This window comes from Lathyrus oleraceus, chromosome 1 (genome assembly GCF_024323335.1).
Source record: "Lathyrus oleraceus cultivar Zhongwan6 chromosome 1, CAAS_Psat_ZW6_1.0, whole genome shotgun sequence".
NCBI classification, from domain to species: Eukaryota; Viridiplantae; Streptophyta; class Magnoliopsida; order Fabales; family Fabaceae; genus Lathyrus; species Lathyrus oleraceus.
Genome location: NC_066579.1, coordinates 374,913,979 through 374,935,674, shown reverse-complemented (window position 1 = coordinate 374,935,674; position 21,696 = coordinate 374,913,979). Strand labels below are relative to the sequence as shown.

At 41.8% G+C, this 21,696-nt stretch overlaps 3 protein-coding genes across 3 annotated transcripts; all 3 read left to right on the top strand.

Annotated features, from left to right (window-relative positions):
• Positions 1-9,818: 9,818 nt before the first annotated feature.
• Positions 9,819-11,315, top strand: LOC127107957 (uncharacterized). Its single transcript, XM_051045311.1, has one exon. The coding sequence runs from the start codon at positions 9,819-9,821 to the stop codon at positions 11,313-11,315; it is 1,497 nt and encodes a 498-aa protein (XP_050901268.1).
• A 4,899-nt stretch (positions 11,316-16,214) lies between these two features.
• LOC127107947 (uncharacterized) lies at positions 16,215-20,238 on the top strand. Its single transcript, XM_051045301.1, has 3 exons — positions 16,215-17,405; positions 17,455-18,858; positions 20,107-20,238. The coding sequence occupies exons 1-3, from the start codon at positions 16,215-16,217 to the stop codon at positions 20,236-20,238; spliced, it is 2,727 nt and encodes a 908-aa protein (XP_050901258.1).
• Positions 19,820-21,651, top strand: LOC127137537 (peptidyl-prolyl cis-trans isomerase FKBP62-like). Its single transcript, XM_051063998.1, has 6 exons — positions 19,820-20,229; positions 20,320-20,490; positions 20,775-20,902; positions 20,994-21,093; positions 21,214-21,295; positions 21,389-21,651. Exons 2-6 carry the CDS (start codon positions 20,359-20,361, stop codon positions 21,403-21,405), a joined length of 459 nt encoding a protein of 152 aa, XP_050919955.1. The 5' UTR covers positions 19,820-20,229; positions 20,320-20,358; the 3' UTR covers positions 21,406-21,651.
• The last annotated feature ends 45 nt before the right edge of the window (positions 21,652-21,696 follow it).

The following is a 21,696-nucleotide window of genomic DNA, read 5'->3' as shown; positions in this document are numbered from 1 at the left end:
ACACAAGTAATTGTTCACCCAGTTCAGTCCAACATGACCTACATCTGGGGGCTACCAAGCCAGGGAGGAAATCCACTATTAGTAGTATCAATTCAAAGCTAAACTCACCCGTTTACAACTTATCACTTAATCCCTACCCAATGCAATTTCAATCTTAATCTAAGATCAGAGTTCCTACTCACTCCCCCTCAATCACCTCAGTGATATTAAAAACACTTTGAAGTCACACTTCAAAAACAACTCTTGGTTATGCTTCACAGCTTAAACCAAGATACACAGCACTCACGCTTAAAAGCTTTGAGTGACACAACACTTACAACTCAATGAACACCCTATGCCAAAGCAATCATCTATTTGATAATGACTTGGCTTACAAGATACGTCTAATTCTAGACTCACAAAAATACAGCAGTGAAGTAAGATGGACACACTAAATCTTCACGCCTCAAAATCCCTGAAACTGAATGGAGGAATGCCTTCCTTTTTATATTGCAGCACCTGGGCTTTTGCACCTGTATTTTCCTGAATTTTAGGTCACATACGTTCCCTTAAATTCAATATTTAGGTTGCTAACAAATAGGCTATTTGTTAGGTTCATTGAATGTAGCTTGGTTGTTGATTTCCTGAATTTTCTCTAAGCTGTTGACTTCCTAAAGAATAGCCTGAGAAAGCTGTAACAGAAAACTGAACAACCTACAATTTAGCATATGCTGTCAGGCATGAATGTCACGACATTCAGCTTGACATCAAGGTCCATATGCTGAGTCTGTTTTCCCAGAAAACAGACTGTACAAATCTGCTGACCTGTACATGATCAATATGACCATACTACAGTACCAGATTACATTAGTAAATGTCAAAGTGTCCAACTTAACATTTACACAGTTGGCCTTAGGTTAGTTCTGTAATTCTCTTGAAGAACAAACTAACTAATATGCTGAAGTATAGCAGAACACCACTCTGCCCAATCTTCAGTAGCTGCTGTCAATGATGAATGTCACAACATCCAGTTTGACATTCAATCAGTAGGCCTTATGCCAGGTCTGGTTCTTCCTTGATAACCAGACTGCAAGTGAATACTAAGTTCTAACAGAGCTTCTGTTCCTCAGTATCTGTTGACAGGTATGAATGTCACAGCATTCAATAATCCTGTGTTAGCTAGTCCTGCAGTAACTACAATGTAGTTACATATACATGTCATGACATCAGTCAAGACATTTGTGTTTTACCATACAATGCAGCCAATTAAACACCTACATGCAGGATCGACCTCGACTCCTCTTTCGTTCACAATAAGCCTCGGCAACTTACCGGACAGCACTCCACAAGTGCACTGGTTCGAACTCAACCTCAGTCTGAGTAGTTTTGATCCGGTCAAACAATTTGCCCCAGATCCACCGGATGTCCCTCTTCCGCTTGGGACTTTGTCATCATGTCATCAATATGGCATTCGCTTTCACGATGAGTCATACCATGAAACAAAGTCACCGTAGCCCTTTGATCCGTGGCACCGACATTCTTCTTCTCCTTATAACAAGAAGGCACTGTACTCTCTGTGTGATGGACATGGTTTGCTTCCTATCATCCGACAGTAATTCAATCTGGTCTTGGCCAAGAAGCCATCCATGAAAGTAAACTGAGCATTATAACCAGCCAATACCTCGTTGCGACGTACCGGGAATCCATCTTTCAGATTAGCTCTGTTCACATCTTGGTAGTCCATACACATTCTCTCTTTCTCATCCTTTTCTCGGCGCCAGCCGCTTCTTTGGAGGACAGTCTTCTCTCCATGGTAGCTTGCGTACAACGACATTGGTACCCAACCTTGGCATATCCTGATACGACCAGGTGTCCACATGCTCCTACCATTCTGCCCTCAACTCGCCTCTGAAGCGGCCTCAATTTTCACTTTCTGACCTTGGCAGTGTCTGGAGTATCAATCTTGAATCGCTCCTCGTGCGGTTGAATCACCCTCTCCTCTTGTCTTAACAACTTGGTTAATCTTTCAACAGATCACAATCTTCTTCGCCTTTTTCTTCGGCATGATGGAGCGGATTGTCGAAGTCATATAGAGGGGTAACCAAATTGTTATCGATGAGATCAGGAGGGTAATCACTTTTGTGGTTGGAACAAGACAAGTTCAAAAGAAAAACGAAAAACATTGCCATTTTTATTTGTTTTAAAAACTGCAAAAAGTGAAAAACAGGGAGCACCGCTTTTGATCGCAAAAACATCCATTTATTACTGATGCAAAATGTTGCACAATGAAACACATGAGATGGCCCTTACAATGGACCAGTACGTTTCGGGGAAAACGTATGGCTTTCATGCAAACAAAATCAAAACACAGAAATACTACACTTCCGGATGAGCGACAGGGATGCCTTCGGAGGCCTTCCAATTGCTTGGTACGCACGACTTTATCCACAGCTCTAGCTCGCGATCGCGGTCGATCTCTTCACTCACTGAACAAGCTTGATCAGAATTCAGCATTTCTGCACTGACGAAGATGTACGGTGGACGACGTCCTCTGTTTGGTCTAGACGACTCTTGATCTGGATAACCAATCCCGAACATGTCTGCCTTTACCGGTGTTGAGTGGATCCATCAGTTTGGATTTGTTGCCCCTAGCAGGATATCTGAGCAAACGAGCTATGCGCACCGGTTGAATACTGAAACCTACAAAACAGCATACAGGTTAGTATGACTCACACATGCAATGTCTGTCCGTACTAGGAACATTCTGTCCTTGGATTCCGGTTTCATCGAGACAGATAAAAATTTATCAACACTGACATCTGGATGTCTCTCAACCTGAGTCTCTTGTTAAAAATAATGGACCCTGAGTACGGACAGACATGAGTTGAATGCAGATGAATGTGAAATGAGACCAATGCAAATGCATGAATGCAGGTTGCTGTGCCACCCAGTAATCGGAAGACCCATTCTCTGAACCAGTCACAGTCTACTGAGTCACCATAAATCCGACTTGGGGAGTTCCGAAATAAACGGAACTGGAGATTACATCACTACCATCACAGGAACATCCACTGAACGGATGACAATCAGATCCTCTGAACCGGTACTCTCATATTCAACCCGGGGATCCGAAATAAACGGAACCCGCTGATAAACCACGGACAGAACTCCGGCGTCCCAGAAATAAATGTCCACAATTCACAGTCATCATCAGTACCAAGAGTCACCAATAAGTCACCAACCAGTCAGCAACTGTACCTGTAATAATCATTCCCTCCCACTCACGGGTGTCATCTAGGCCAGGGTAAGGTCGAGAGAAACGCAGGATAAACAACCCTTTCAAGAATATCATCCTGTGCACACCCGATGTATGCACCGATAATACCCCATCAGAGTCTGAACTGCTCGTGATATCAATGTTCCGCTAAGTGGCGTACACCACCCGCTTCCCATGAATCACTCTATTCCTAGGTTTCCTAGATTGCACTCATAGCCTGGGTATTGGGCCTTTTACCTCAAGTAACTCCCATCCCAAACAGAGAAACACAGCCAGCACAGCATATGAATAGGAATGAATGCAAACATAAATGCAAACAATAAATGCAAACAGTAAATGAATGAATGCAATAAATAACAACATATAGCAACCAAAACCCTAACCTAGAGAGCGCTAGGAGAGACTCGCTCAGGGAAGAAGGACCAGCACAGGTCAACTTCTCTCTATAATCCCCAGCAGAGTCGCCAGCTGTCGCATTACGCGAAAAACCGGCGGGAAAACAAGAACAACAGAGCCGCCACTGTGCGTTATTTATCCCAAAAGAGGGAAAGGAAACGCTCAGAGTAAACCTGGAAAAGACGTGGTCTCGCGACCAAAGAGAATGGGATCGGGAGTCGGTTATGCGAAGGGAAGGTATTAGCACCCCTACGCATCCGTCGTACTCGACGGGATCCACGCACAATAGGAAGGGAAAATGGTTGCTAAAAACACTGCTCACACACACACACTGGCTGAAGGAGACACAAGAAAACAGACTGAAACTGACTCGGCAGGATATCGCATCCTGGGCCTACTTAGTCTATCAAGCATAGACATCAGAGTCTAAGTAGTTCGGACTGGGGAAACGACACATGCTCGCTAGGGTGTCGCATCCTATGCATACGTATCTCCTTTGGACGAAGGAGAATCAGAGCATTCGTAGCTCGGCTGACACGCACACAAACAAATACAGGCAAAGGCAAACGTGGAGCCTGAATGCCAATCACTGGGCTTACATCAGCATCCGAACCACAAACACACACAAGGAGGCAAACGTGGAGCCCGACAGCCAATCACTGGACTTATGTCAGCATCCGAACCCAAAACACACATTGGAACCCGAACGCCACTCGATGGACTTACATCAGCTTCCAAGCACACAACAAGAAGAAGGGTCTCGATTGCAACCAGGGCAAGAGAAAGGGGAGGTCTCAATCGCAACGAGGGCGAGAGAAAAGAATTAGTGTTAGTTGTTAGTCAAACTCGACAAGACATCGCATCTCGTGCCTACGTATCTCATCTGGACATGAGAATCAGAGTTGCCGTAGTTCGGCTAAACTATTCCTGTTGGTTTATGTTTTTTAAGTGGACGACGTCACTACGCAATCTACCTGATGCTCGACCTTTGGAGACTTACTCACCTGTAGTAGAAGGAGTTGACGTATCCTTAAGAGGGGATAATGTTTGTTTGTGTTTTAGGAAAGCTCAAGCAAGAAAGGAAGTCCTATACGAAGGAACCGTGCTACCTTAATTGACATGCAAACGAGACTACGCGGAGTCTAGCAAACCTAGGGGATACAATCACACCACACAAACACATACAGCATGGAATAAACACACCAACAAGGGGCTCAAACATCAAGGTTAGGCTTTAGTCGAGGGGTCATATCAACCTCAACAAACAAGCCTCTGTATCGGGGTCAGGTTAGCTCTTAACCTTGCCATTGAGGGGCTAAGGTGAAGCCAGATGAAAGGTGATGAGGGGTGTGCCTCATTGCTTCTATCTCAAGTCCGAGAGAGCATATAAATATAAGAATGTGGGGGAGTTCAGAAAGATGGAACTCTTTCCCCATTTTGACTCGATAGATCTTGGGTTAGGATCTCAATGCTACAACCATGTAATGGGAGCAAGGAGAAGACTCACAGAATAGTGAGGGATAGACTGCTTATCCCTACCTTCCACCAATTGCCTTACTTGAAGGACTTTTCCTGCTTGGGCTTAAAAATAAACATACACAAGCATTGCCTCTTAAGGAGGACTTCAGACAGTTTGCCCGACTCGGTAACAGCCGGGTCTCCAGACTACATGAAGAAGAAAGTTCTATACCTCAATGCCAATTGCTTATAAGCAAAGCAATGCAAGTTCTTAAGAGAACTGAGCAACTAAGTGTACCTGTACAAAAGTCAAACAGAGTCAGTATCTACTTTCACAAACAGACAACAATATAATGATCAATTAACAATCCCAATGATGTGCATAGCACAAGTCCATGTGGACCAACATCCTACAAAACAGCCACATTAGTTTACAAGTATCAAGCAAAACATCCCAAATGTGAAACAATATCCTTAAGCCTTAACCTCTTAACCTGAAAAGCCACAATCACATTCAAATGTAAGTAACATGACCACTAGGACTAGCCTAGGGTCAAAAAGATGGAAAAATATTAAAACAGCAACCAATTTATGATCAAAGTCAAGCTATTTCAATTACAAAGGGATACCAATTGGTCCCACACCCTAACTATGCACACATTTTAATCTATGCAACATGTAAGGCAAAGTGAGCAATGGTGAACCACATATGATCAACCAGCAAAATCACATCACAAAAAATACCAAAACAGCATGGAAAATTCCACAAAAAATTATATCCTAAACAGAGGACATTCAACAAGCTACATGTCAATTTTTAAGCCATTTGGACTAGTGGAACTATGGGAATTAATTCAACATGACAAGGCATGCAAAAACACAATCAAATGAAGCTACAAAATGTATGCTAACTTCAATCACATGGTAAACAGTGGCATTAAATGGTAAATGGATGGGACCAAAGCCAATTGAAAGCTTAATGTGTTAAGAAACACTCTACCAATTTTCATTATCATAAGGTAAGGTATGAGGATATGGCAACATATATACAAAAGTGTCACAAACAAGGCCCTAAAAATACTAGGCAGCATGCAAAAATTCTAATTAATCAAGAAATGGATTATAAAAATCCACGAAAAATCATAGTGAATGTTAACATGTTAAATGTGCTACATGCAAAAAATTAAGGCCATAGGCCAAGGGGAAGCATGGCAAAAAATTCCGGGAACTCAACATATCACAAGGTGTCACATATTTCCACACTCAAGTTCAATAAATCATAGCTAAAAGACCAGAGGTCTAAAAAATGCAAAACCTATGTCACAAATTCCAGAAATGTGTCAAGAATCTACATCTAAAATTTCAATTAATTTGGACTATGTATGGTGACTATATAATTAAAAAGGTGAGACATGTGAATTTTGTACACATTAGAAAGATTTCTATACCAATTAAAAAAATTCTCAAGCACAATTTTATTTTTTGATTCTATAAAAAGGTAGAGAAAAAAATAAGATTAACAAAAAAATCCTGAATTTATTTGGATCAAAATTGTGGATTATATGATTTTTAGAAGTTTCTTGTATTTATTAAAATAATTATTTTGGATTTAATATGAATTTCATTAATTAATTAAGGTCAGGTGGCAAATCCGTAAATACACACGCACAGTCAAAACGCGGTTTCTGCAGAATTTCATCATCTTCTTCGCTATGTTCATCGTCCCTCTACTGTTCATCATCGCCGCAACCAATTTCGCACGGAAACGGACATGCGATACACCGTTGGATTCATCGTGATCTCAGGAGCATGAATACGCAAGCGATTTTGTCCATAAATTACTACACAATACGAATCGAACGAAAGAAAGAAACGCATCTAAACTTAAATCGCGAATATCTCGGTCAATTCGTAATGGAATCACGATCCACAAATTGATATATGATCTACATACAGCACTCTACAACATCCCTAACACAATTTTTGAAACGGTGATGATCAAATCCGAACCTTCTTGACGCACAGTACCGGAATCGGCGAAGTTCAGAGCTCCAATGGCGAAACAGATGAAGTAATTGGACTCAGGAGGCGAATGGCGAAGTTCGTTCAGCTCCACAATGCACGGATTCTCAAGAATCGTCGACTGCCATGGAAGAAGCAGGTTTCGCAGCAGCTTGAATCGGTCACGATTCCGCTTCGTTCTTCACCAACAGAGCTTCATCGATACCTGCAAGTGGTGAATTCACAGAGAAAAACACACGAAATTGATGATATCTTGATGGAATCAACAAAAAAGTGTTGTGTGAATTGGAGAAAAATGAGAGAGTTTTAGAGTATTTGCTTTGAGATTTTTTCTGTTAGATTGCAGATTGTGATTGCAGAAAACGTGATTGTGAATTATGATTAGTGTCAAATTCTGTTAGAGATTAACATTATATATGGATCCTTTAATCCAATAATTAACCTCAATTAGTGAAGAATGGTGTTTAGTGAATAATGAAGCTTATGATGCATTTTCCTTCAATTTGGCCAAAATGCCCTCTCTCCAAATCAGTTCATGTAGCAGCTCAATTTTGGTTCCAACAAGTCCAAAATACCATCTGTAATGTGTAGAAACAAGTTTCATTTCAATTGGATGCCTATTTTGCAATTTCACCATTTGATAGAAAAAGGTCCAATTTTCACACTTCCATTTTTCAAACCACATCTCAATTTACAAAGCCTAGCCATGAAATGAGGATTCAAACACACTCCAAATGCCATTCCTGAGGTGTTACAAAAAGTCCCATCTCAATATTCCAAATATTTTGACATTTGGACAATTTTGCCCCTGATCCAATTTAACAGTCTAGTTGAAACGTGACTTTTTGCATTGGCCCTTTTTGGAAAAATCCAATGATGCACCCTTGAAGTACATGTCAAAGGGAGTTTGTGCATATAAAGAACTTGCAATTTGGACAATCCATGTGGTAGTTATGGCCTCCTGATTACGGGTCTTTTCTGAAATTCACTGAGCCATATTTTGCAAACCACAAATTGGATTTTTGAGTTCTGGGACTTTTTGGAATGGTGAGACCAAGATCTTCAACTTTCATGTTGGACAAAATTCCATTTGAAGCTTGTATGATGAAGTTATTTTGAGGAGAAGAAGTTTCCATTTTGGGCAGCTGAAATTACAGGTCATCTGCTATTTTTGGAAACTGTCTGCCTGAGCTCAATTCCTTCAACCTTGGTCTTTGAAATGCCAAATGAAGTTTATATAGACATGAATGAGACATATTCAACCAATTCCAATCATCAAATCACTGATTAAATGTACAGTTGACCACAGTTGACTTTTATTGACTTTTGGTTGACTGAACAATGACTGGTGACTTCTGAGCATCCAATCTTTGGCCAAACCACTTCAAGATGATCCTTGGACCATATGAGCTTGAAAAATCAACCCTAGGGCTTTGTCCCAATGAAAATGGCACTTGCTTGCTTGATTGACTGATTCTCCTGATCAGTCTGACCTGATTCATCAACTGAGCTTGCACTTGGGCAAATGGACAATGCAATGTTATGCAATGGACATTGTTGATGCTATGACCTAATATGAAATGAATGTACAAAATGGTAGGGTGCAAATTTGAGGTGCTACACCGAGTTATCTTGGAAAATCAGAATTTGAAAGAGGGACGTAAGGGAAAAGCCCAAGAACTTGAGGATATCAACAAGAGAGCTAGGATATTGGAAGACCAGAAAGATGATCTTGATCACATCCTATTAGGTTCCACATCAATGATCCGAACCAGGAAGGAAGAGCTCAAAAAAGCTGAGTATAGGATCTGTGAGTTAGGGAGATTGTTGGATAAATCTCTTATGGATAAAAAAGAAATTAAGCTTGACTTTGAGGCACAGATCCGTGACTTGAGGGACGCTCTGAAGAAGTGCGAGGAAAAGTTGTCTCGCGAGATCCTCCAAAAGGAAGAAGCTGAAAGAAACTGTCACCGTCTCAGGTACCAGTTGGAAGAGGCTACGAGGAGGTTTGTAGTTTTGGAGAGCCAGGAAGGTGATGCAGCCTACTTACTCCTAAAAAACGATTGTGTGTACTGGAAGAGGTTGTACAGAGAAGCTAGAGCAACCTTAGATGAAGATCAAAAGGTCATCAAGGAACTCCAAGAGCTCTATGTTGAATGGAATGGCAAGTTCCGCAACTTGGCTAGGTTTGTTAACCTCAACATGTTGGAACTCCCAGAAAAACTCCAGGAAGCGGATTGGTGTATGTGTCCAGAAAACACGCCTCCTCAAGTTTTCAACTTCGTCAAGTTTATCAAGAAGATGATGAATGAGCTCACCACAGATCTGGCTACGATCTTAAGAGCTGAGACAGAACTTAAGTTTACTTGTACTTGAATTTGAATTATTGGTGTTTAAATCTTTTTGTATTCGAATCATGTGTACTTGAAGTTAAATCCCTTTGTATTCGAATCTGATTTTAATTAATGGAAGTTGTCATTTTGGGTCTCAATTATTACATGTTGTTCTTATATTCTAACATTGCTTGAATAAAGGATAAAGATAACTAAGAGTTTTGCAAACAAATGCATCCATACATGCATTCATACATTTTCAAAAAAAAGAGTCTCACTCCGCCCTTTCTTCCATCAGTTTCACGCTGAATTTTCAACACCAGTATAATACTCGCGCTAGAGCAAGACAGAGAATGGCTGAACAAGAACAAGAGAGCGCCCGAGTTAGAGCTGAACTAGACGAAATCAAAGGAGGCATGTCCCAGATGCGAGAGATGCTGCAAGCTTTAACCTTCAGGTTTGAGATTCCGCAAGCGACCGTGATTTCAGAGACCACGGGCCCAGCAGTGGAAGTCCCACCTCAGAGGACATTACCCTCAACCTTTCCTCCATATGGGCTACCCTATGACTTTGTCCCCCGAGCGGAGGTGGTGCACGAAATGGGGCAATCTGTCCAACAAACTGTGCCATTACCAGTTTACACCGACGCACGTCCAGTCATCCATACTATGGTTCCACCAACCGCCTATGCTAGGCATGTTCCTCATTATGAAGATCAAAACCACACGTATCAGACTGTTGACTCAACTGTTGCTGGTGACGAAGTAAGGTTTGAGGACTTCAGGGAGATAAAGGAGAACATGCAGCTCCTTGAGAAGAAGTTCCGAGATCTAGAAGGAGACCACGTCTTTGGATCTGCTGCCAAAGAAATGTGTCTTGTATCCGGATTGGTGATTCCAGCAAAATTCAAAACTCCAGACTTTGACAAATACAAGGGGCACACTTGTCCAAAAAGCCATCTCATCATGTATTACCGCAAAATGGCTGCACACGTGGAGGATGACAAGCTGATGATCCACTGTTTTCAGGACAGCTTGAGTGAGGCTCCTTCCAAGTGGTATTTGAGTTTGGATCAGAACAGGATCAGGTGTTTCCAAGACCTATCAGATGCGTTCATAAAACACTACAAATACAATATGGACATGGCACCTGACAGAAGACAGTTGCAGAGCATGTTTCAGCATGACAAGGAGTCCTTCAAAGAGTACGCTCAGAGATGGAGGGAATTGGGTTCTCAGGTTGAACCACCTCTTGTTGAGAAAGAATTGGCCGAACTGTTTATCGACACTGTCCAACCCCAGTTCTACGAGAAGATGGTTGGAAGTGCTTCTTTGGGATTCTCCGAGCTTGTTGCTATAGGAGCTCGTGTTGAATATGGTGTAAGGAACGGAAAACTGGAGGCTGTAGCTGGAACTTCAAATGCTAATCCAAAGAAGTTCTCTGGAGGGTTTCACAGAAAGAAGGAAGGGGAAACAAATGTTGTGACTGTTGGTCAAGGAAGAGCTCCTCCAAGAAGGAGACCACAACAATATCCACCTCAGCAGTATGTTCAACAACCAATTCCCTATCCGCAACCCATGTATCCCATCCAGTACGCTCCTCAACCGTACATAGCTGCTGTGACGCCTGCGTTCAATCAACAGCCTTCTCAGGCTTATCAAGCGCCTCCAGCTTATCGACCAGCTCCAGTTCAACAACGTGCTGTGGCTCCGCCAGCTTATCAACAAGCACCGGCAGCTCCTGTTTATCAACAACCGAGAGTGCAAGCGCCGAGGCAGAAGGCTCAGAACCAAAATAGGAGACAAGGGGAGAGGGCGACCTTCAATCCAATCCCAATGTCCTACACTTAGTTGTATCCTTCCCTATTGCAGAAGGGTTTGGTGGTTCCCAGACCTATGGGACCTCCACCTGATCGTCTTCCTCCATGGTACAACCCTAATGCACACTGTCCTTTTCATGAAGGTGCCCCCGGGCATGACTTCGAGGGTTGTTATGCTCTGAAGCATAGGGTTCGGGAACTGATTGAGAGCAAGATTTTATCTTTTAAGGTCATGGGACCAAATGTGAAGAACAATCCTCTTCCTCCCCATGGAGATCCTGCGGTGAACACCATTGAAGATGCATCTACTGTTGTTACGGTTGAGAAGGTGGAGGATGTTAAGACTCCTTTGGCAGCATTCCATGCCTGATTGGTAGAAGCTGGCCTGATCAATGTTAATCATGAAAATTGTGAAGAGTGTGCCACATACCCAAAGGGATGTCAGGTGGTACGAGACAACATTCAAGATTTAATGGATAAAGGAGTGCTTCAAATATCCAGTGTTATGAAGAACGAAGACGTGTTGGTAATTCAACCTTCTTTCAATTTACCCGAACCAGTGGAAATCCCTTACTATAGCAGAAAGATGGCTCCTGAGAATAGTCATCCGTCGCCTGTGGAAATATGTATGCCCACGCCTTTTCCCTACGAGAGCACCAAGGCTGTGCCTTGGAAATATGAGATTACTGCTGTGGATAAGGTATTTGAAGGAAGTTCAGACGCTGAGGTGACAGAAACTGTAAGTGAAGACGTCACCAATATTGCAGGGATGAGCAAAATGACCCGTAGTGGTCGAGTCTATGCGCCCGAATTCAATGTGACTCCTCAAGGGCCAAACAAGGAATCGACAATTGTAACTCCTGCTAAAGAACCTGAAGTGGTCCAATCTGAAGATGCTGTGGAATTCTTGAAGTTAATCAAGAGAAGTGATTACAAAGTGGTGGATCAGCTGCATCAAACACCATCTAAGATATCTATTCTGTCTCTGCTATTGAATTCCCAAGCTCATAGGGAAGCTTTGTTGAAGGTGCTTGCTCAAGCTCATGTAACACAAAGCATAACAGTTGACCAATTTGATGGAGTAGTTGCAAATATCACAGCTTGCAATACTTTGAGCTTCAGTGGAGAAGAATTACCTGAGGATGGACAAAATCAAAACCGTGCTCTCCATATCTCGGTGAAATGCAAAGATGATGCTTTGGCGAGAGTGTTGGTTGATACTGGATCTTCTCTGAATGTTATGCCAAAGAGAACACTCGCCGTGCGATTGATCTCTTAAACCTTTTCACAAACGAAAGGTACTTTGTTTCAAAACAATGCAAGGCAATGTTTCTCCACCTGTTTTGGGTAGTCCAACAATGTTTTCGTCGATTTGACATAAAGTAGCTTTCGCTAAAATCGACCAACAAACAAAACATTTTTCTACCCAGAACTACGTAAGCCTTGATTTCTCTTTTGAGATACGTAGGAGCAGGATTTGTAAATCTTGTCAGGCCCACTAATAAAAAACTTAGGTTTAGTCCTTCGTCAAAAATCCAAAAACATTATCTTCTCATCCTTTCTTTCTTTCCCACTTAATAACTTAAAGCATAACATTTCAAACTAACATTAACGCACACAACTGACCTAATGGTTCCCGTTGAGTACAACGGACGTGAGGGGTGCTAATACCTTCCCCTTGCGTAATCGACTCCCGAACCCTGATATTGGTTGCGATGACCATATCTTATCCTTTCTTTTGTCCTGGGTTTTATGGATATTTCCGCTTTCCTTTTTAGGAATAAATAAAGTTCGGTGGCGACTCTGTTCAGTCCATCATTGCGAGCGTGCGCTTCGCTTTGAAGTCGTATCCCCACATTTTTTTTTCGAGGTGCGACAGATGACGACTCTGCAGGGGAATATCAATCCCTAAGTGAGTCAAGCCTAGTTAGGTCGTTTGTGTGCCTTTGTTTGTTTACCTATGTGGCTTTTTTTTTATTGTTTTTACTATCTCTATTGTCATATTGATATGAATCTGTTGTATTGGTTCGATTATGGTTTGGTACTTGGATACTTTGATTGCAAACCTTATGGGAAAGGCTTTTTACCCGAGTCTCGAGTAAAAACATAAGATAGGACGAGGTTGAGTAGTACGGGTCCGCGAGATGTATTTCTCGTTGGGTCGGTACGAGAACCTTACTTAGAGTAGATTCTTGAGAGGATGTTGTCGCTCGGCAAGTAAGTTGCCGTAAGCTTCGATATTTTCTTTAGGATCCATGACTCTGAGAACCATTTGTAGAACCTTAGTTCTTTGCCCCACTAGGAAAGATGGTTGCGTAGTGTGGGTCTGCGAGATGTATTTCTCGTTAGATCGATGCGAGAACCTCACTTAGAGTAGATTCTTTAGATGGAGTTGATGCCCGACAAGTAAGTTGCCGCAAGTAGCAAACAGTCTAATGGATCCATGACTCTAGGAACTTTTTCAAAAAACCTTAAATCATACCTGGTGAGAACCATGTTCTATACAAAGCAATCAGACTTATCCATGCCTTAAGCCTATTGAACCTATACAAAAAAAATGCATTACATTCATACATAGCATCAACATCATAAAAAGCAAACTCTTAGTTACCTCTTATTTGTTTCAGGAATTGAGAACTTGAAAATGACAACTTCAATAAGACACACCTTCACGCTTAAGTACAAGGAACCTAAGTTGGACAGTCTGAAGGGTTTGATCTCTGATTTATCTCTCAGTAGACGTGATGAGTTCGGAAAAAACTATGGGAAAATTTTGAGCCTTCTAAATAAGAAAGTTGACTATGGAATTATCGGCTCTCTGGCACAATATTATGATCCACCTCTACGCTGTTTCACATTCGCTGATTTCCAGCTAGCTCCTACTTTGGAAGAAGTCGAGAGGATTGTGGGTCTCAAGTTGAAAGATTTTAATCCGTTTCCAAAGCTCGAAGAAGATATGGGCCCAAAGAAGATAGCTTCGGCCCTAAGTATCAATGTCCCGACTGTTCGAGACAATTGGGCTGAAAAAGGGGGTTGCAAAGGTTTTGCCGCGATGTTTTATGAAGATTTAGCTCTAAATTTCAAGAAAAGTGGATATTGGAATGCATTCTATGCTGTGTTGGCTTTATTGATCCATGGGATTGTGCTCTTCCCAAATGTTGAAAAATTTGTGGATCAAGTGGCCATAGAAGTCTTTCTCTCTGGCAATCCAGTACCATTTCTCTTAGTTGACGTTTACTATGCCCTTCACGCTCGACATGAAAAGAGGGGTGGAGTGTTGTTGTGTTGTGCTCCGTTGCTTTACACTTGGTTCATGCAACACATGCCCGAAGAAGGTCCTTTTGTGGCAAAAGAACTTAAGTCTCCCCAGAAATTAGCTTCTCTCACCGCAAGTTCCATCAGATGGTATATCCGAGAGTGGGAAACCCCAGACATTATAGTCAGCTGTGGGGAATTTCCTAATGTACCGTTGTTGGGTACCAAGGGTTGCATCAACTATAACCCTATGTTATCTCGATTACAACACGGTTACTCCATGGATGGCCTTCCTGACGCAAAGGACTTACAGCCATTTGTGCTCTCTGACATCCAAGCAAGCAATCCTGATGTAAGAGCAGTACGAAAGGCTTGGTTAAAGGTTGTAAGAATGGGTAAAGAGTTTGGAAAGAGAAACATTCTTGCCAAAGAACCTTACACGCAATGGGTGAAAGAAAGAGTTGAGAAAATCCAGTTGCCATATATCTTAAAGGCTCCAGCTTTTCCTAAAACTCCTGAGCCCGAGCCCATACTCCCTGAGGACATGTAGAAACTCGTTACTAAGTTTAAGGAGCTCGAAGTGGAGAATGCCGAATTACGAATTCAGATGAATTGAGTTATCTTGGAAAATCAGAATTTGAAAGAGGAACGTAAGGGAAAAGCCCAAGAACTTGAGGATAGCAACAAGAGAGCTAGGCTATTGGAAGACCAGAAAGATGATCTTGATCACATCCTATTGGGTTCCACATCAGTGATCCGAACCAGGAAGGAAGAGCTCAAAAAAGCTGAGTATAGGATCTGTGAGCTAGGGAGATTGTTGGATAAATCTCTTATGGATAAAAAAGAAATTAAGCTTGACTTTGAGGCACAGATCCGTGACTTGAGGGACGCTCTGAAGAAGTGCGAGGAAAAGTTGTCTCGCGAGATCCTCCAAAAGGAAGAAGCTGAAAGAAACTGTCACCGTCTCAGGTACCAGTTGGAAGAGGCTACGAGGAGGTTTGCAGTTTTGGAGAGCCAGGAAGGTGATGCAGCCTACTTACTCCTAAAAACGATTGTGTGTACTGGAAGAGGTTGTACAGAGAAGCTAGAGCAACCTTAGATGAAGATAAAAAGGACATCAAGGAACTCCAAGAGCTCTATGTTGAATGGAATGGCAAGTTCCGCAACTTGGCTAGGTTTGTTAACCTCAACATGTTGGAACTCCCAGAAAAACTCCAGGAAGCGGATTGGTGTATGTGTCCAGAAAACACGCCTCCTCAAGTTTTCAACTTCGTCAAGTTTATCAAGAAGATGATGAATGAGCTCACCACAGATCTGGCTACGATCTTAAGAGCTGAGACAGAACTTAAGTTTACTTGTACTTGAATTTGAATTATTGGTGTTTAAATCTTTTTGTATTCGAATCATGTGTACTTGAAGTTAATTCCCTTTGTATTCGAATCTGATTTTAATTAATGGAAGTTGTCATTTTGGGTCTCAATTATTACATGTTGTTCTTATATTCTAACATTGCTTGAATAAAGGATAAAGATAACTAAGAGTTTTGCAAACAAATGCATCCATACATGCATTCATACATTTTCAAAAAAAAGAGTTTCACTCCGCCCTTTCTTCCATCAGTTTCACGCTGAATTTTCAACACCAGTATAATACTCGCGCCAGAGCAAGATAGAGAATGGTTGAACAAGAACAAGAGAGCGTCCGAGTTAGAGCTGAACTAGACGAAATCAAAGGAGGCATGTCCCAGATGCGAGAGATGCTGCAAGCTTTAACCTTCAGGTTTGAGATTCCGCAAGCGACCGTGATTTCAGAGATCACGGGCCCAGCAGTGGAAGTCCCACCTCAGAGGACATTACCCTCAACCCTTCCTCCATATGGGCTACCCTATGACTTTGTCCCCCGAGCAGAGGTGGTGCACGAAATGGGGCAATCTGTCCAACAAGCTGTGCCATTACCAGTTTACACCGACGCACGTCCAGTCATCCATACTGTGGTTCCACCAACCGCCTATGCTAGGCATGTTCCTCATTATGAAGATCAAAACCACATGTATCAGACTGTTGACTCAACTGTTGCTGGTGACGAAGTAAGGTTTGAGGACTTCAGGGAGGTAAAGGAGAACATGCAGCTCCTTGAGAAGAAGTTCCGAGATCTAGAAGGAGACCACGTATTTGGATCTGCTGCCAAAGAAATGTGTCTTGTATCCGGATTGGTGATTCTAGCAAAATTCAAAACTCCGGACTTTGACAAATACAAGGGGCACACTTGTCCAAAAAGCCATCTCATCATGTATTACCGCAAAATGGCTGCAAATGTGGAGGGTGACAAGCTGATGATCCACTGTTTTCAGGACAGCTTGAGTGGGGCTCCTTCCAAGTGGTATTTGAGTTTGGATCAGAACAGGATCAGGTGTTTCCAAGACCTGTCGGATGCGTTCATAAAACACTACAAATACAATATGGACATGGCACCTGACAGAAGACAGTTGCAGAGCATGTTTCAGCATGACAAGGAGTCCTTCAAAGAGTACAGTCAGAGATGGAGGGAATTGGCTTCTCAGGTTGAACCACCTCTTGCTGAGAAAGAATTGGCCGAACTGTTTATCGACACTGTCCAACCCCAGTTCTACGAGAAGATGGTTGTAAGTGCTTCTTTGGGATTCTCCGAGCTTGTTGCTATAGGAGCTCGTGTTGAATATGGTGTAAGGAACGGAAAACTGGCGGCTGTAGCTGGAACTTCAAATGCTAATCCAAAGAAGTTCTCTAGAGGGTTTCCTAGAAAGAAGGAAGGGAAAAAAAAATGCTGTGACTGTTGGTCAAGGAAGAGCTCCTCCAAGAAGGAGACCACAACAATATCCACCTCAGCAGTATGTTCAACAACCAATTTCCTATCCGCAACCCATGTATCCCGTCCAGTACGCTCCTCAACCGTACATAGCTGCTGTGACGCCTGCGTTCAATCAACAGCCTTCTCAGGCTTATCAAGCGCCTCCAGCTTATCGACCAGCTCCAGTTCAACAACGTGGTGTGGCTCCGCCAACTTATCAACAAGCACCGGCAGCTCCTGTTTATCAACAACCGAGAGTGCAAGCGCCGAGGCAGAACGCTCATAACCAAAATAGGAGACAAGGGGAGAGGGCGACCTTCAATCCAATCCCAATGTCCTACACTGAGTTGTATCCTTCCCTATTGCAGAAGGGTTTGGTGGTTCCCAGACCTATGGGACCTCCACCTGATCGTCTTCCTCCATGGTACAACCCTAATGCACACTGTCCTTTTCATGAAGGTGCCCCCGGGCATGACTTAGAGGGTTGTTATGCTCTGAAGCATAGGGTTCGGGAACTGATTGAGAGCAAGATTTTATCTTTTAAGGACATGGGACCAAATGTGAAGAACAATCCTCTTCCTCCCCATGGAGATCCTGAGGTGAACGCCATTGAAGATGCATCTACTGTTGTTACGGTTGAGAAGGTGGAGGATGTTAAGACTCCTTTGGCAGCATTCCATGCCCGATTGGTGGAAGCTGGCCTGATCAATGTTAATCATGAAAATTGTGAAGAGTGTGCCACATACCCAAAGGGATGTCAGGTGGTACGAGACAACATTCAAGATTTAATGAATAAAGGAGTGCTTCAAATATCCAGTGTTATGAAGAACGAAGACGTGTTGGTAATTGAACCTTGTTTCAATTTACCCGAACCAGTGGAAATCCCTTACTTTAGCAGAAAGATGGCTCCTGAGAATAGTCATCCGTCGCCTGTGGAAATATGTATGCCCACGCCTTTTCCCTACGAGAGCACCAAGGCTGTGCCTTGGAAATATGAGATTACTGTTGTGGATAAGGTATTTGAAGGAAGTTCAGACGCTGAGGTGACAGAAACTGTAAGTGAAGACGTCACCAATATTGCAGGGATGAGCAGAATGACCCGTAGTGGTCGAGTCTATGCGCCCGAATTCAATGTGACTCCTCAAGGGCCAAACAAGGAATCGACAATTGTAACTCCTGCTAAAGAACCTGAAGTGGTCCAATCTGAAGATGCTGTGGAATTCTTGAAGTTAATCAAGAGAAGTGATTACAAAGTGGTGGATCAGCTGCATCAAACACAATCTAAGATATCTATTATGTCTCTACTATTGAATTCCCAAGCTCATAGGGAAGTTTTGTTGAAGGTGCTTGCTCAAGCTCATGTAACACAAAGCATAACAGTTGACCAATTTGATGGAGTAGTTGCAAATATCACAGCTTGCAATACTTTGAGCTTCAGTGGAGAAGAATTACCTGAGGATGGACAAAATCAAAACCGTGCTCTCCATATCTCGGTGAAATGCAAAGATGATGCTTTGGCGAGAGTGTTGGTTGATACTGGATCTTCTCTGAATGTTATGCCAAAGAGAACACTCGTCGTGCGATTGATCTCTTAAACCTTTTCACAAACGAAAGGTACTTTTTTTCAAAACAATGCAAGGCAATGTTTCTCCACCTGTTTTGGGTAGTCCAACAATGTTTTCGTCGATTTGACATAAAGTAGCTTTCGCTAAAATCGACCAACAAACAAAACATTTTTCTACCCAGAACTACGTAAGCCTTGATTTCTCTTTTGAGATACGTAGGAGCAGGATTTGTAAATCTTGTCAGGCCCACTAATAAAAAACTTAGGTTTAGTCCTTCGTCAAAAATCCAAAAACATTATCTTCTCATCCTTTCTTTCTTTCCCACTTAATAACTTAAAGCCTAACATTTCAAACTAACATTAACACACACAACTGACCTAATGGTTCCCGTTGAGTACAACGGACGTGAGGGGTGCTAATACCTTCCCCTTGTGTAATCGACTCACTACTAGAATAAGTCATTTTAGCCTCCTAGGTTAGAGTCGGCCACCGACACGGACACTATTAGTGTCGGCTAAGCCTACACTAACGGACTCTATCTAGGTACACTTGTAAGACAAGTTATTTTTTTTATCAGTGTCGGCAAAACCGACACTACTTGTTATTTTATATTTGAAGAATGTTTGATTAATTTATTTAGAGTCGGTGAGACCGACTCTATCTAGTAGCATTATTTTTTAATTAGTATTTATTTACTTAGAGTCCGCTGAGCCGACTCTATTCTTATAACATATACAATTTCCATTGATTTATCTATAATATATATATATATATATTTAAGGTTTAAGTATTTTATTTATTAATTAGAGTCCGCTTGGCGGACTCTATGGAATTTTCTATTTCGTACCAAAAATCAACTTATTTCCCTCTTTCCTTTTCCCTCGTCATTTTTCACTCTCCCTCCATTTCATTTCACAAAACGAAAACCCTAATCTGATTCTTCCTCTCTCTCTTCCGATTCTTCCTCTCACCGTCGCAGGCGTCACCACCGTAATCGCCGAGACCGCGACAAGGACTCCGTTCAGAACCGAAAAAAAACCAAGTCTCACTCCCACACCAAACGACGTCGCAAGCATCATCGCTAGTCTTCCGATTCTGATTCATATTCTTCATCCCCCTCTCTGATTACTCCAGGTAAATGATTCTTGGATTCGTATTTATGTGTGACAACTTCAGACATTTCAAGTTCCGTCTTTTTTGAGAAGAAAAGCCAACCCTAAAAATGTTGTTTCCATCATACTGGGAGGAGGTTCTGGTGTTCAACTTTTTCCTCTTACCAAACGAGCTGCTACACCAGCTGTGAGTTAACCAAACCATTGTTTTTGTTGACTCAAAATTCGAGAATTGTTTCATTCGGTAATGATACATAGTATTGTTTACATTTTTCAGGTTCCTGTTGGTGGATGCTACAGGCTTATAGACATTCCAATGAGCAACTGCATCAACAGCGGGATCAACAAAGTATTTGTATTGACACAGTTCAACTCAGCATCCCTTAACCGTCATATCTCTCGCACCTATTTTGGAAATGGCATCAACTTTGGAGATGGATACGTAGAGGTATGTATCAAGAAATCGGCTGTTAATTGTGAATGGTGTATATCGTCATGTTTAATTTTTGATCCCGTACTAGTTAACGATTCTGGTTATCAAAGCCGAGTTAACTCACTTAACAAAATTGTTTCGTGTAAACTCGAGCAGACTCATAAAGACTTAGATAGGATAAAGTTTGAGGACGGTTATAGACTGGTTTATACAACTATTGTTAAACTTTAATACAGATAAGAAGTGAACTTTTTGAAATATTATAATCCTCCTCATGCTTCTCTTACTCTTTTCATCAGGTACTTGATGTTGAGTTTCACAACGTGAAAGCTTTGTATAGACGAGCGCAGGCATATATAGAGACGGGAGACTTTCTTTTAGCAGATGTAGACATCAAGAAAGCTCTTGAGGTGGATCCACAAAACAGGTACACATAAACGATTGGTTTGATTCTCCATAGAAATTTATTTCCGGATTAGAAACTTATCACGGGGTGTGCATTGTTTTTCATTTTTCAGGGAGGTAAAGACGCTGAAAACAAAAGTGAAGCAACTTCAAGCTGATAGTGACAAAAAAGATGCCAAACTGTATGAAAATATGTTCGCTCATAAACCGAAGGTGATTAGTGTTTAAACTTGATAACTTTTGTTAATCTAAGTTCCCATTGTTTTCTTAATTCTGTATAGTATAATGTATTTCTAATTTCTAATTAAAACTCTTATCATGGTCCTCAAGCAGAGATTGAAGGTTGAGAAAGAAGAGGATGAAGTGGTGAAAACGGAAATGGACAATGTTGGTGACAGTGCAGCTCCTTCTAATGGTGGTTTAATAATTGATTCTTGTTGAATCTGGATAGTTTATTTACAATATAATGACGCATCTAACAAAAGAAAGTATATACAATATGTAGCAGATGGTAGCTGCATATAAAATTTCGGATGAAAGTTTACATGGTCACACAGAAGACATTTATACCAATATTGGTATTTGAAAGATTCCACTCTAGCCAAAATATGAGTCCTAGGCTATAGAATTTTGGCCAGATGGGAGACTGAAAATCCATTGCGTCTTAGCTGTCTTTAAGAATGTGCAAGACGGATTCAGGTCCACCTTAACATCGTGGACAACTACTATCATCTGTCATAGTGCATTTGTGTTGTTCTTCATTTGTCAAAAGTTTATATCACTACCATTAGTATTAAAGCTAAATGAATATTTAGA

Coding starts and splice junctions, on each gene's coding strand:
- LOC127137537 (XM_051063998.1), top strand. CDS start 20,359: ATGAGCAACTGCATCAACAGCGGGATCAACAAAGTATTTGTATTGACA. Junction 20,903..20,993: donor GAGGTGGATCCACAAAACAG/GTACACATAAAC, acceptor TTCATTTTTCAG/GGAGGTAAAGACGCTGAAAA. Junction 21,094..21,213: donor TGTTCGCTCATAAACCGAAG/GTGATTAGTGTT, acceptor GTCCTCAAGCAG/AGATTGAAGGTTGAGAAAGA.
- LOC127107957 (XM_051045311.1), top strand. CDS start 9,819: ATGGCTGAACAAGAACAAGAGAGCGCCCGAGTTAGAGCTGAACTAGAC.
- LOC127107947 (XM_051045301.1), top strand. CDS start 16,215: ATGGTTGAACAAGAACAAGAGAGCGTCCGAGTTAGAGCTGAACTAGAC. Junction 17,406..17,454: donor CAACAATATCCACCTCAGCA/GTATGTTCAACA, acceptor TATCCCGTCCAG/TACGCTCCTCAACCGTACAT. Junction 18,859..20,106: donor ACCGTGCTCTCCATATCTCG/GTGAAATGCAAA, acceptor TGACAACTTCAG/ACATTTCAAGTTCCGTCTTT.